Source organism: Aspergillus candidus (assembly GCF_002847045.1).
Source record: "Aspergillus candidus strain CBS 102.13 unplaced genomic scaffold BDW47scaffold_21, whole genome shotgun sequence".
NCBI lineage: Eukaryota > Fungi > Ascomycota > Eurotiomycetes > Eurotiales > Aspergillaceae > Aspergillus > Aspergillus candidus.
In genome coordinates, this window is record NW_020194026.1 from 376,310 (window position 1) to 389,193 (window position 12,884).

Below are 12,884 nucleotides of genomic sequence, written 5' to 3' on the forward strand. Positions count from 1 at the left end.
GTTCCGGGCGGTGAGGAAGAGTGGAACCCGGGTCACGGGATGGAACATTTTTCTGCTGGGAAAAAAAAGGTCCCCTGCCCGGCGGGGCAATTACTATTCTCTCTCTTTGCATTCGATCGCATATCCAGTTCCTTTTACTTCCCTTTGGCTCCGTCCTGGTTGATGGGGATTCATCTTCAAGCACTTGCGGACTCGACCTACCTGGTTTTCTGACCCAATCTCCCTGCTTCTTCCAGCCATTTCTCCACCAATCACCCACTTCTACCCATTCCAACGGTCGGGCTCTTCGATTCACTTGGACAACATGGCTACGAATTCGATTAAACTTTTGACTGGTAACAGTCACCCCGAGCTTGCCCAGCTCGTGGCTGATAGGTGCGCACCTGTTGATATGATCCCGCGTGGTCGGGTTGTGCCGATATCGACCGAGGGCTAATGGCTTTTTTTTCTCCGGATTTACAGGCTTGGCATCGAGTTGACCAAGATTATGGTCCTCCAGTACTCGAACCAGGAAACCAGCGTCACCATTGGCGAGAGTGTACGAGACGAGGATGTTTTCATTCTGCAGTCCACCCGCCCCAACGACATCAACGACGGCCTGATGGAGCTGCTCATCATGATCAACGCCTGCAAGACCGCCTCCGCACGACGCATCACCGCTGTCATCCCCAACTTCCCCTACGCCCGACAGGACAAGAAGGATAAGAGCCGCGCGCCCATCACCGCGAGACTCATGGCCAACATGCTCCAGACCGCGGGCTGCAACCATGTCATCACCATGGACCTCCACGCCAGTCAGATCCAGGGCTTCTTCAACGTCCCCGTTGACAACCTTTATGCCGAGCCCAGCATGCTGAAGTGGATCCGGGAGAACCTGGACGTGAACAACTGCGTCATTGTCAGCCCCGACGCTGGTGGCGCCAAGCGGTAAGTATCAGCCGGAGTCTTGTTCTGTTTCCGATCCTCGCTAACTCGGAGCAAAGTGCCACTGGTATCGCCGACCGTCTCGATCTCCAGTTCGCTCTGATCCACAAGGAGCGCCAGCGCCCCAACGAAGTCTCGCGCATGGTCCTTGTGGGTAACGTGAAGGACAAGGTCGCCATCATCGTCGACGACATGGCCGACACCTGCGGTACCCTCGGCAAGGCGGCTGCCACTGTGATGGAGCACGGCGCCAAGGAGGTCAACGCCATCGTTGTGCACGGTATCCTTTCCGGCAATGCCATCGCCAACATCAACAACAGCTGCCTGAGCCGCGTCGTCGTCACCAACACCGTTCCTCACCAGGAGAAGAAGGAAGCTTGCCCCAAGATCGAGACCATCGACGTCAGCCCCACACTTGCCGAGGCTTGCAGACGTACGCACAACGGCGAGTCCGTCAGCTTCCTTTTCTCTCACGCTGTGGCTTAAGCTGGGAAGCTCTTTTTTTTTTTTCTTTGAAACGGTGTATACGATGGACGGAAAGAGGAAATAGAAGAGAACAAACAAACAGAACGCAGGACGAACGGTCCCGGGAATCAGGAACAAAGAGGTTGTCTGTAATCGAGGAAACAGTCTCGACTTGCTACATCTTTTCCCATCTTTCTTCTTCTGCCAGATCTCTCTTTCCTTTTTTCTTGCTTTTCCTTTTTCTTTTCTTGATACTATTGCATGGGGTTGCGTGCTTATTGTGAAAGACTACCTATTGCTGCTGTATGTTTCTATTCATTTCTTTTTTCTTTTATCTACTGAGATTTGGATGGTCTTCATTTTGTTTCTCTTCTATCCATCTATTTCACAGGTAAAGATTTATGACGCTTGCACGAATCACAGAAGTTTTCTTTTCTTTCCTTTTTTACTTTCTCGGAGTGGTGCGAAAGAGGGGTGAGAGGTGGCGGTTGGTGGGTGGGTTAGTCTTGACTGGAAAAGTTACCTGAGATGCTGAGATGATGACGATGTATATATAGAAAATCCGAGTTCTGCTTTATTTCTCTCACTGGTCAATCTTTGATCTTAGGATAAATGCAGGTCGTGCGTGAATGAATTACTTGGCGATCGTTAGAATACACGAACCAACGGGGAGAAATATCTACATATATATACTTCTATCGGGGGCTGGGTCAAGCCGTCCGCTCATTTGATACTTGTAATGCCTGGCTTGCACTTTCATCTAGGTACCTACAATTTGTGGCTACAATAGTCAAGGTCAAGTCATGACATAGTCCTCCTCTAGCGAGGAAAAGAGATTACATGTACTCCGTAGTACCATGCAGGTAGATACGTAGATAGGTAGGCGGGTAGATGAATAGGTAGCCAGGTGTAGGTAGTTAAGACATTGTCGCACTGGATAATTATATATATAGGGTTTTACCTACGAAAAGGCCAAAAGTGACATGGGCGTGTGTTCTGTACCCGGGTGGTAATTAATAGAATCCCTTGCGAACGTACTTCCAACAGTGAACGTTTTCATATAAGTACATTTGTCCTTCCTGGCATCAACTGCTGTAGAACAAAGGAAAGTCGTGCGGGTTGTGTACTATCTAGGTATTGGTCGACAAGTGATCGGGCCTGGAGAGAAGGAGAAGAATGGAAACAAGCAATAGGAAGGAAGAAGAGACTTGAAAAGGACAAGTGAGGATGCAACTGTAGAATAACATTCAAATTGATGTATATTTGATATTTATATATGCTATATGTTGATTCTTCGTTCATTCAGTCAGTCAGTGAACCAGGGAGGACAAGACAATAGTTTGAGTTTGTTCAATGTCTTTAGTGGGATGGATATATATAGTTCTGATGTCCCGAAGACTTTCAAGTAAGCATTTGGTCAGTCGGTCCCCATCGTTAAACGGGACAGAGGGATAGATTATTCACTACCATTTGGAAAACGTGCAACCAAGGGAACAAGGAAGCAAAAGAAAAGGGTTCTTGGACGACTTTCCAACATCGCCCGAGTTGTGTTGAGCGAATATGGGAGCGGGATGGGAATGGGAGGGGACGTTTTGTTCTTTTTTCTTATTCGTTGTTCTTTGTTTTTAAGAGAGAAAAAAAAATAGGAATATCGTTTCTAACCACACGCCCACAATGAAAGTAAGAGTTCTCTCGGTCCCCGCAAAGAACACTGACAAAGACACTCTCCGTTTTCCATCATAGTTCTTTATCACCATCCCTCCACATATCTCTTTTTACCAGGAGGAACGGAAGGAACGGAACAAAAAAGAAAAAGAAAAGAAAAAATATTTGTGAAGAGTCTGTCATGTCCTGCTTTTTGTGAACTCGAAAAAACTCCCCTCCCCCACACCAGCGGTCAACCCCGGTTTCCAGATTGTCCCTGTCCGTCACGAGATTCCCGAGCCAGAACAAAGTTGAGACGTTACCCGACCATTAAAAACCCAGCGGAATTGAACGTTTACTTCCGCATCGAAGACGCCCGGCGCTTGCGGAGCTCGTCACGCTTGGCCTTCTCCTCGTGGACACGGTTGGCCAGGAGCTTGGCGTAGTCGTTGCTATTGTTTTGTTAGTATGCTTATAGCATATGAAAAGGTTAGAAAGGGGTGGTCTTACGCAGCCTCGCGGGAGGACTCAGCGCGACGGCGCTTCAGGGCAATCCTGTGACGCTTGCGCTGCAGGCGCTGGGGAGTCACCAGGCGCTGGATCTTGGGGGCCTTGGTGGTCTCGGGCTTGCCCTCCTTGGTGACGGTACGGCGGATGACGAACTTGCGGACATCGTCCTTCTTGTCGAGGCCGAAGAAACGCTGGATCTTGGTGGCGCGCTTGGGGCCGAGACGCTTGGGGACGACGCTGTCGGTGAGACCGGGCAGCTCACCCTCACCCTGCTTGACGATGCTCAGGGCCAGGACGGCAAGATCGAAGTTGGTGATGGCTGGAGCAGATATCAATAACCTGTGCTATTTCGGTGATTTTCTCGGGGCGCACACTGCGGGTTGTGTGCGATGGGGGCCAAACATACCACCACGGACGGACTTGCGCTTGCGCTCACCGGTGCGGCGGGGGCGGTAGCAGCTGTGGCCCTCGGCGAGGAGCAGGCGGGTACGGGTGGGAAGGAGAACTGGAAGATCGATGAGTTTCTGATACGGTGAATCTGGTGGTTCGGTCGGTCGATAACATACCACCCTGCTTCATGGGGAAACCTGAAGATTAATACTGTTAGCCAATGTTCCTTTTCGCGATCGCTTTTGAAAAAGCATGATTCCCATGATTCCACCGTCCAGCGCTGCCACAACTATTCCAATCCTCCTTCCCATACACGGAATCATGGGAACCATTTCAAGAAGCATAAAAGTGCTGATCCATCCGTACCTTGCTTGTCGTTACCACCGGTAATCTTGAGCAGATAGCCCTTGAATTCATCACCGAGCGAGTCACCGGCAATCTGTATCATTCAAAAAAACCCCAATCAGCCATTTGTCCCATTCGTTTCATCCCATCCAACACATCATTCCTCGCCGTCGTAGTTGGATATTTCATATCAAGGGAACTGACTTCGGTGCCCATGCGCTTCTCCATGAAGGGGCGGAGCTTGCGCTCATCATCGATCTCGACGATTTTCTGCGACCCATTGGCCGGGTAGGAGATGTTGAGCTTCATCTTGACGGAGTGGCGCGGTCAAGACGGAGGGCGCGGGTTTGTCGACAGGTCGAGGTGGTTCAAGGTCGTCTCGGGTTCTTCGTGGGATTTTTCGCTGGTGTGAGGGTTAGCGAGATTCGCCCTGTGTGGGTGGATGACTCAGCTGCGCTAGGCTTGTCTGGGAATCGTGCCGCTCGGTAGGGCTTCTTATGTCAGCGCTTACTATGTGCTTATGTAATCATGGCTTTTCTCTCTTTGGTTTACCACACTGTTTGTGACTTGGACATTCTCTATGTTCAACCTCTCGATACGGAACGATCGTGATAGAATTGTACCAAATACCGCCATGGAGATACTACACTGTCAGCTATCTGAGACCAACGGCTAGGCATCCCCAAGCATTAACACCCCATTTGAAACATCTAAGGATATCAATTGGAGTCGCCAGCCAGCAACATCTCCCATCAACAACGAACATGAGACCAACACTAACTAACCCACAATCACCTCACCAAACAGCCGCATACAATCCAAAAATGGTCCCAGTGGGGCAAAGCCAAAGGACAAGAGACAGACGAGAAAGGAAGGAAAAGAAAAGAAAAGAAAAAAAGCACCTGCTGTCGTCGGTCTAAGCGACGCACGCCACCGAGCAAACAACTCCCACCCTCCGCGGACCCGACCCGCAACAGCCGTCCTTCATGTCTTTTGCCTTGTCTCTGGGCCTATCCTTGGATGGTCTGTTATTATTGCTATCGTCATCATTATGGTTACTGTGTAGGTTTCAGCCCGGTGAGGCAAGCAAGCATGCATGCTTGCTTGTCTGTAAGCATGATTAGCAGCAGATAGGTCCATTTGTGATTGCATTTGTGGTAATAGTCAGAGTAGTACTCCGTAGTAGATAGATATGCTTATTGTCGTTCCTTTTTACTGCTGAGACAAGACATCACAAGACCGCGTGACCGGGTTGTTATCACCCCCTATACAGTTACAGAGTTACAGAGTTACTAGTACGTGGCGGCTGTATCCCAAAGATAACAAGCATACCCCTAGGGCAATGCATTCGTTGCAGAAAAGACTCGTGGCTCTGCAAGTCTGATATATCCGGGGAGGTCCTGGTTATGTCGATAGTGTTGACTCGCTGGCAGAGCTCATCTGTAGCTCTGCATGCAGCCAGCAGGAGCTGGACACGAGGTATTTAGGAAACCTCATAATCTTCTGCAGCATCCTGGGAAGCCACGACCTGCTTTAAAATGAGCTTGGGTATCCGGGAGATGTCTCACGGGTGAACAGCCACTGATGCCCGGTGAGAAGGTGGTGAGATTCTGGGCATTCGACATATGTTTGTTCCTCCCTGGTGACTGATCAGGCAGATCCTAGTTGATAGGGATTGTCTCCAGAGGCTGTGCCTGTTGAAAGCTACAGTCCAATATCAAGACAACTCGAGCATTGACGCCTGTCATCAATCGTTGAGAGTCATCTGCACCTGTACAGGACCGCCGGAATACTTCCCTTGTCTTCAAGCACTGACCTATCTGAGTCCGTCTGATCCAGGGAAACAATTCCTGTTTGATCTGTCTTACAATTCTTTTTTTTTGTCCTTTTCTGGGACGTCATTTTCTTTGTTTCTTCCCTCCTTCCAGTCATTCTTTGACCGTCTCTTCTGACGTCCCTGTTACCCACCAGGGATTCTTATTTGGACCGCCTCAGCAAACCATCCTATCGGCTGAGAGTAATTTGCGCCGATCACACAACGTCGATCGATGGGACCGGCTCTGGGGAAGCCCGTCTGAACTGCGGCCTTCCACTTCCTTTGTCTCGTACCCTTTGTGCGTCGGTCTCTCCACGAATTCGTGCCTTGGCGATGTGTGTCATCCTGTAATGACGCAGTATCTCTCCCTGGCCGCCTCCCCAGGTATTACCGTCGGTCATGCCGAGTAACCTTCCGCCAGCCTCCAGGCCCCATGTAGCGGAATCAGCTTCTGTGATTCGTAGAGGGATGACAATGCAATGCGTTAGGGGTCTCATCTGAATAAGAATGGCTCTGCTCGGTGGTCGGCTGAGCAATAACCAGCATTGTCGATCAAAAGGGGCAGTTGACAAAGCGGTGGTAAAACATCAAACGCCAAACCTTTCCTAGTAGACAGTACAACTATCACGAACAGAAAGACTCCAGGTGCGGGAATAGATTGTTCAAAAAGTAGAGTCGCTATGTGTCCAGCTCAGTAGGCAGGTGGCTGCTGGCAAATTGTATGAATGAACCGTTGCCGAGGCCATGGCCCGTGCAACATCTCGCCGAATAATCCAGAGGGGACCACACGGTCTTTGCGTCCTCCTTCAGGGGTGTCTGGCCTGTGGGAAAACCTACGGGCAGCCACTAGGAGAAATGGGCTACACAGCATGGAAGCCATCATGGAACTGGTTTAATCTACTGTTTCACGATCGAAACGACATGATGTATGTATTCGAGGCCGATGTAGTAAACTGTCGAGTGATCCGCGATTGGCGGCGAGTTGAGGGACCTGAATGGTGACCTAGGATGGAGACGAGAACAACGCCGCTTGCGTCCAACATGTGGAAGATGGGGAGCGATAGTGATGACATCAGAGGGAGAGACCGTGTGAGCATCCAGAGACCTCTCTGCTGCGGTAAGATCCATCCAAGTCCACCATGGGACCCATCGACTCGATCTAGGCCATCCTTTTCACAGGCAGGGTCTCGTCTCTTCAGCAATAAGATGGACCTGGGCCCATCGAGTGATCGACTTGTCAGGGCAGAAGAGTTCCATGGAATCTCAGCAGTGACATTGAAGAAAAGAGCAGGGGGGAAGTTAAAATATTTTTTTCTTCTTTCTGCTCCCCTTCATCCGTCCGTCGGGGTTTGATGAAACATAAGCAATTTGCCAGTCTGCGCCGCCCGGGGAAAGAGAGGCCGCTCTGTACGGAGTAGGAGATCAAGATCAACCCATGGAGAAACTCATACTAGGACTCAGCGGGTTTGGGCCCCAACACAATCAAACGCTTACTGTGAATGGGCAAAAAGACAGTGACCAGTCACTCCGTGCTTACTCCAGAGACATTGATGTCTAAGACTTGGTTTGCGACGAAATGTGGTCAGCGAGAGGGACTCCACCCGACCAAACCTGCGCTTCCGGGGGGGAGTGGCAGAGGTGGAGATTCGAAAAGGGAAAGGTAGTATGTCTCATTGGGTATAGTCCGGTAATAAAATAGAACAAAAAAAATAAAAGATCAAAAAAGAGATCAAAGGAATAAAATAAGATAGTCAAAAGAAAAGGGGCCAAAGAATAAGGGAAAAAAGAAAGGAAAGGTGAGTGAGACCTGGGGCACCCATTAGGTTCAATTGCAACGTGCTTGTGGGGGGGGAGATCGGAATGTGATCACCGACCGGTCGATCGCATCGCCAGGATTGACAGGGGATTGTGGGGTTGGAATTGAGAGGAGAATTAGGATTAGGATTAGGATTAGGATTATGGAAAGGGATTTGACATTAGGGTTCCTGCAACATCAACGTGTCAGTACCGGAATTCGGATAGGTCAGAGGAGGGAGAGGAAGGTGGTTTTGAAATGAGCTGCTTTCTAGGAAGAAGTTTTCAGGCCGGGCGGTTCTCTGGATGGGCGATAGCACTACGGAGTACCTCTCAGGCTCTTACTGTCACAGTCAAGGAGTGGCCAGCCATTCTTTTCTTTTCTTTTCTCTCTATCCGTATCTCTCTCTCTCTCTCTCTCTTTTCTTTGCTTCTTTTTTCTTCTTTTCCCAGTCCATACCTATTTGTGGGTTTCTTTTTTTCTTCTTTGGTTTGATTTGTTTACATCTACTAATCTGCCTCGAGTCGTATTCATAGTGTTGGTGGTGGTGGTGATGGTGGTGGTTGGGGGGGGGGTTCCACGCTAGCTGGATCAGGGTATACCGTCTGCTGTAGCCGGGAGGTGCCTCCATGCGAGATGGATATCCCAAGTTGGTTTGATGATTGATCATGCTTCCCTTCGTTCATTATCTTCTTCCCATTCGTGTGAGGGAGAAAAAAAAAAAGAAATCCCATCCAATTTGCTTCTTTCTTTGTTTGATACCCATGGGAGGGGACCAGGTGATCCCAAGTTAGGCAGGTGTTAGTGTGGCACACTAGCCGGTGGATCCCCCGGGGAGTGTGCCTGGAGCATTGATTGGTTTGGGGGAGACTACGGCACACCGCATGCGGGCGTCCAACAGACAAAGGAACCAAGTTCAATTAAATGGAACTTCACTTTCAAACAACTTGGAACAATAACCTCTTTCCAGCGCTTGGGACGTCAATGAGTCTGGACTCTAGACTTGTTCAGGTAGTAGCCGCATTACTAACCGTACCTAGCACTTACCCAGTAAGGTACCTACGACTGTTACTGCTCCTCCCACTTGTATTAGGTACTGCTACCACCACTACCACCATCAACTACTAATACTACGACTATTACTACGACTAATACGGAGTACTACTATTACCTACCAGTAAAAACCTTGTTCCTCGTTCCAAAGGTACCGTAAGGCACCAACCCTTCAGGCTTATCCAGAGGTTCAACATGCTATGGTGGCATTCGTCTTCTCCTATCCCCTTGGGTCCCTTAACAGGATCCTTTCTTCCATGGTCAGGTCTAGGGTCTTTTTTCCGACCTCCTTTAGCAAAGGAACGGTCGATTAATCCCTCCAGGTTCCATCCTGTTCCATTCATCGTAGTCTGGGGTGGGGGGAGGGGGGAACGAGTGGACGTGTATCATCCAGAACAAAGAAAGGAAAGACAGTAAAAAAAAAAATGATTAAAATAAAATGAAGAATTAATCAATGGTACCCAGGGCTAAACCTGGGTTGCCTGCAAGGCCAGACTAAGATGTGGCTCCAAAGATAGACTTATAACAAAGCACTTGAAAAGCCAAATCCTGGCTTTATCACGTCCGTCATCAGTCCTGGTTGGTTCGGTTTGCCTGGTAACAACTACTATCACCAAAGACAACAAAAAGACAAAGAGATCGCTGAAAGAAAAAGAAAATAATCTTAATTATCATCATTATTATTTTCAGGGAAATTTATCAAAGAAAGACCAGAAAATCTTATCGAGGAAAAAAGGAAGACGAAAAAGAAGAAGAACTATCAGAATTGATCGTCTGCTTTCTTTTTCCTGAGCCTCTGGGTTTCGAGATCAATCCGCCCCTTCTCTCTTCTCAAATAGAGAACAGAAGGGAAAGAGAGAGTATTGCAGAAGAGAGACAGACAGAAAAGAAACGAAAAGAAGCGAAATCAACCCAGACAAAGGAAGAAAGAAAGAAGAAGAAGAAAGAAAGTGTGGACAACTGACAGGGCACGAGGATCAATCTGGCGATAACTTTATATCTGCTTTCTTTCTTTTCTTTCTTCCGGTGACTTCGCCTCTTCGTCCTATCCTAGCAGCGCCAAATCATTTTCTCTTCTCTTTCTCCCTCTCGCTTTTTCCATTCTCTTTCATCCTTCGGATGTACTCCTCTTTCAGCCCACCCGCCGCCGACCCAAGAAGCGTTGAAGTTCTTCTTGCCTGCTTCATAAATGTCTTACGATCGAGTTCTCCCCAAACCGCCCGCTTTACATTATGACTCTCAAGTCACCCTGGCTCGGCCGACTAGCAACCTCCTCGAGCACAAGATCATGAATGACGACCTGACCAAGATGTCTGTGATGGATCATCGAAGAGATGCTCCCGCCGTCGGAGCTCCCTGTCGCTATGTGGCCGACGCGCTCCCACAGGTCCATCTCTCCTCTCTCAACCGGGCCAAGATCGCTTTGAACAAGATCGCCTCCACCGCGCCCATCGACCATCCGAGGTCCACGGAGCCGGGATTGGCCCCCCAGCTGGCCCTTCGAGAGCGCTCCTCGGTTTCGGAACGCTCCTCCTCCGCTAGCCCTACCAAGAGGGAGAGCGAAACCAAGTTCTGCCTGTGCCAGCCAGATCCGAAGATCCCCAGACCTCGAAATGGCAAGTTGCCCAAGTCTCCACCCCATGGCGTCCCGTCGTCCTCTAACACTCGTGCCCACAGCCTTCATCCTGTATCGCCAACACTACCAAGCGGCAGTCGTGGCTTCGAACCCGGGACTCGCCAACCCCGAGGTCTCCAAGATCATTGGCATCCAATGGAGGAGTTTGCCCCAGGACACTAAGGATGAGTGGAAGAAACTCGCCGAGGTAGCTCACCCCAGATTTCGCGCTGGTTCCATGGTTACGTCAAAGACTAACCCTCACTAGGCTGAAAAAGCCCGCCATCAACAGCAATATCCGGAGTACCGGTATCAGCCGCGCCGGTATGGACGAGATGGCAGCTCTCGAGGCACGAGTTCGGGGATCAGCCACAACCCCAACGGCTCGAGTGTCTGCAGTCGGTGTGGTGGCCGAGTGATGAACCCGCCCGTCTCTCCGGACGCCATCTTCACCCCAAATGGGTCCACGAGCTCGAGCGCTTCCTCGGCGACTCCAGAGGCGGCCACGGTCCGTAATTACCACTGCCGGACGACGGATGCAGAGCGTGTCCCGCACCCGATCAAGGTCGAGACGACGAAGGTGGAAACCAACGGCGGTCCTCATGCGTCTCGACAACGCCAGTGGGAGGAGAACGGAGCTCGATCCCCAGACTCGAAACGTCGGCGTTTCAACCCCCAACCCACTTTCAAATCGAATCCCCATCGTGAAAGAAGCCCCGAGACTCCGTACCCGATATCCCCATACACCCCACGCACGGACGTCCCGCCGAACTATCGAGGCCCACATCACACCTTTCAAATGTGGCAGCCGCCTCGACCGCTGCGTAGTGCCCACTCAGGCCCACCGCATGACCCCAGCCTCACGCTCCCTCCCCTGCAAACGACCGCGACGACTCCCAGCGCCATGACCCCAGTCACCCCGTTTCCAAAAGAAGGGTCGAGCGTTGAGGCAACGGTGATGACGATCCCATTTCTCAACAAGATCAAGGTGATCTCCAAGATCGCACCCCCGTTGACCCCCTCATTCCGGGAAGGGGCCGCTCAAAGACGGGGCGCCGTGATCGCCGTGGAGGGACAAGATTCCAAGCTGGTCAATGCCATGGTGGAACATCTGAACCACGTCTTGCAGAAAGAAGGCAAATATCAATCTCGCGTCTTCCCCGGACCCAAGGTGCCGACGGGGGAGAAATACTCGGAGCCCAGCCAAGCCGGCCATGGTACGGTGGACTACATCCACACGATCTCGGGCTGGAACACGGTATCCAAGGACATTGTACGCTTTGTCGCACCCGAGCTGCCGGAAGCGAAGTCGGTGGACGAGGAATCCGCAACGCCCGGGATGTCCCCCAAGACCATCATCCCCAAGACGGCCGAAATGCATATCCGCTCGCCGTCCCAGTCGAGCGACAACGGGTCGGTATCAGCGGGCTCCTCCTCAGGGGCAAGCACGTGTTTCGTTCCCGTCGCCCTCGTCCCTCAATATCAACTGACGACGGCGGATTTCTTCGCCTGCTCGGTTCCCCTCAATGACTCGTACGCGGTATTGGACCACTGGCAGTGGATGGCATCCCTGTGGCGAGGATGCGTGGGAGCCGACATCACCGTCTATATCCGGGACTGCGAGAAAGAGGAGTTGGACCGGTACGGGGGAAACCCCGTGGAGGTGCGTCTCCAGGACGCACGAACTGTGGTGCTACGTCGAGCTGCAGGGTCCACGCGGGACCTTGACGAAAAGGCGCTGAAACGTGTTGGGTTCGAAATTGAGTTTTTCCTCTCCCAGTGATGGCTGGGTCTGTTCGATATTATCCCTTTCTTGTCTCTATTTGTGAACGTTTTTTTTATTTTCTTTCTTTCCTTTCTTTCTTTTACAATTATTATTTTTTTATTTTAATTTTTTTTTTCTTTCTCTTTTTCTTGGGTATTTTCTTATTTTTGGCGTTAAGATCTGCCATATATGGGGTGGTTTTCTAATGAGTAAGTAATTCTCAACCTGTCCACAGAGTTGGGGGTAGGGACATATACTCATTCAACGGTGGATGGGCGTTCCCGCCAGATATATTTGCGGAGTCAGGTTACTGCTATTGTTCTCTATCGTTTGATGTTCAGGACAATTTGCGTCAAAAATAGGGTCAGCTTGATCTACAGTGAAATATACAATAAATAATACACATCTTTGTGAGAGAAATACCTTCCATCAATTTGTCAACTTTATATACAGTCCCCCATCCTAGTGCTGTCATCCATCTATGTGAGTGTCGATCCCTGCTTGGCACAGGGTAGACTGTTCAATACAAACTCTGCTGTGGAGCCTGGAGAGCGGTCAGTGC

At 50.3% G+C, this 12,884-nt stretch overlaps 4 protein-coding genes across 4 annotated transcripts; 3 read left to right on the plus strand and 1 right to left on the minus strand.

Annotated features, from left to right (window-relative positions):
* The first annotated feature begins 117 nt into the window (after positions 1 to 117).
* Positions 118 to 1,600, plus strand: BDW47DRAFT_30243 (ribose-phosphate diphosphokinase). Its single transcript, XM_024818704.1, has 3 exons — positions 118 to 375; positions 463 to 927; positions 984 to 1,600. Exons 1-3 carry the CDS (start codon positions 305 to 307, stop codon positions 1,408 to 1,410), a joined length of 963 nt encoding a protein of 320 aa, XP_024672269.1. The 5' UTR covers positions 118 to 304; the 3' UTR covers positions 1,411 to 1,600.
* A 1,373-nt stretch (positions 1,601 to 2,973) lies between these two features.
* Positions 2,974 to 4,642, minus strand: BDW47DRAFT_105582 (40S ribosomal protein eS6). Its single transcript, XM_024812602.1, has 6 exons — positions 4,483 to 4,642; positions 4,300 to 4,372; positions 4,110 to 4,130; positions 3,950 to 4,048; positions 3,544 to 3,862; positions 2,974 to 3,485 (listed from the first exon to the last, which is right to left on the minus strand). Exons 1-6 carry the CDS (start codon positions 4,585 to 4,587, stop codon positions 3,389 to 3,391), a joined length of 714 nt encoding a protein of 237 aa, XP_024672270.1. The 5' UTR covers positions 4,588 to 4,642; the 3' UTR covers positions 2,974 to 3,388.
* Positions 4,643 to 5,858: 1,216 nt separating this feature from the next.
* BDW47DRAFT_105587 (uncharacterized protein) lies at positions 5,859 to 8,147 on the plus strand. The gene has a single exon (XM_024812603.1). The coding sequence runs from the start codon at positions 7,103 to 7,105 to the stop codon at positions 7,445 to 7,447; it is 345 nt and encodes a 114-aa protein (XP_024672271.1). The 5' UTR covers positions 5,859 to 7,102; the 3' UTR covers positions 7,448 to 8,147.
* Positions 8,148 to 9,750: 1,603 nt separating this feature from the next.
* BDW47DRAFT_30266 (putative HMG box transcriptional regulator) lies at positions 9,751 to 12,466 on the plus strand. Its single transcript, XM_024818705.1, has 3 exons — positions 9,751 to 10,558; positions 10,620 to 10,765; positions 10,826 to 12,466. The coding sequence occupies exons 1-3, from the start codon at positions 10,132 to 10,134 to the stop codon at positions 12,338 to 12,340; spliced, it is 2,088 nt and encodes a 695-aa protein (XP_024672272.1). The 5' UTR covers positions 9,751 to 10,131; the 3' UTR covers positions 12,341 to 12,466.
* The last annotated feature ends 418 nt before the right edge of the window (positions 12,467 to 12,884 follow it).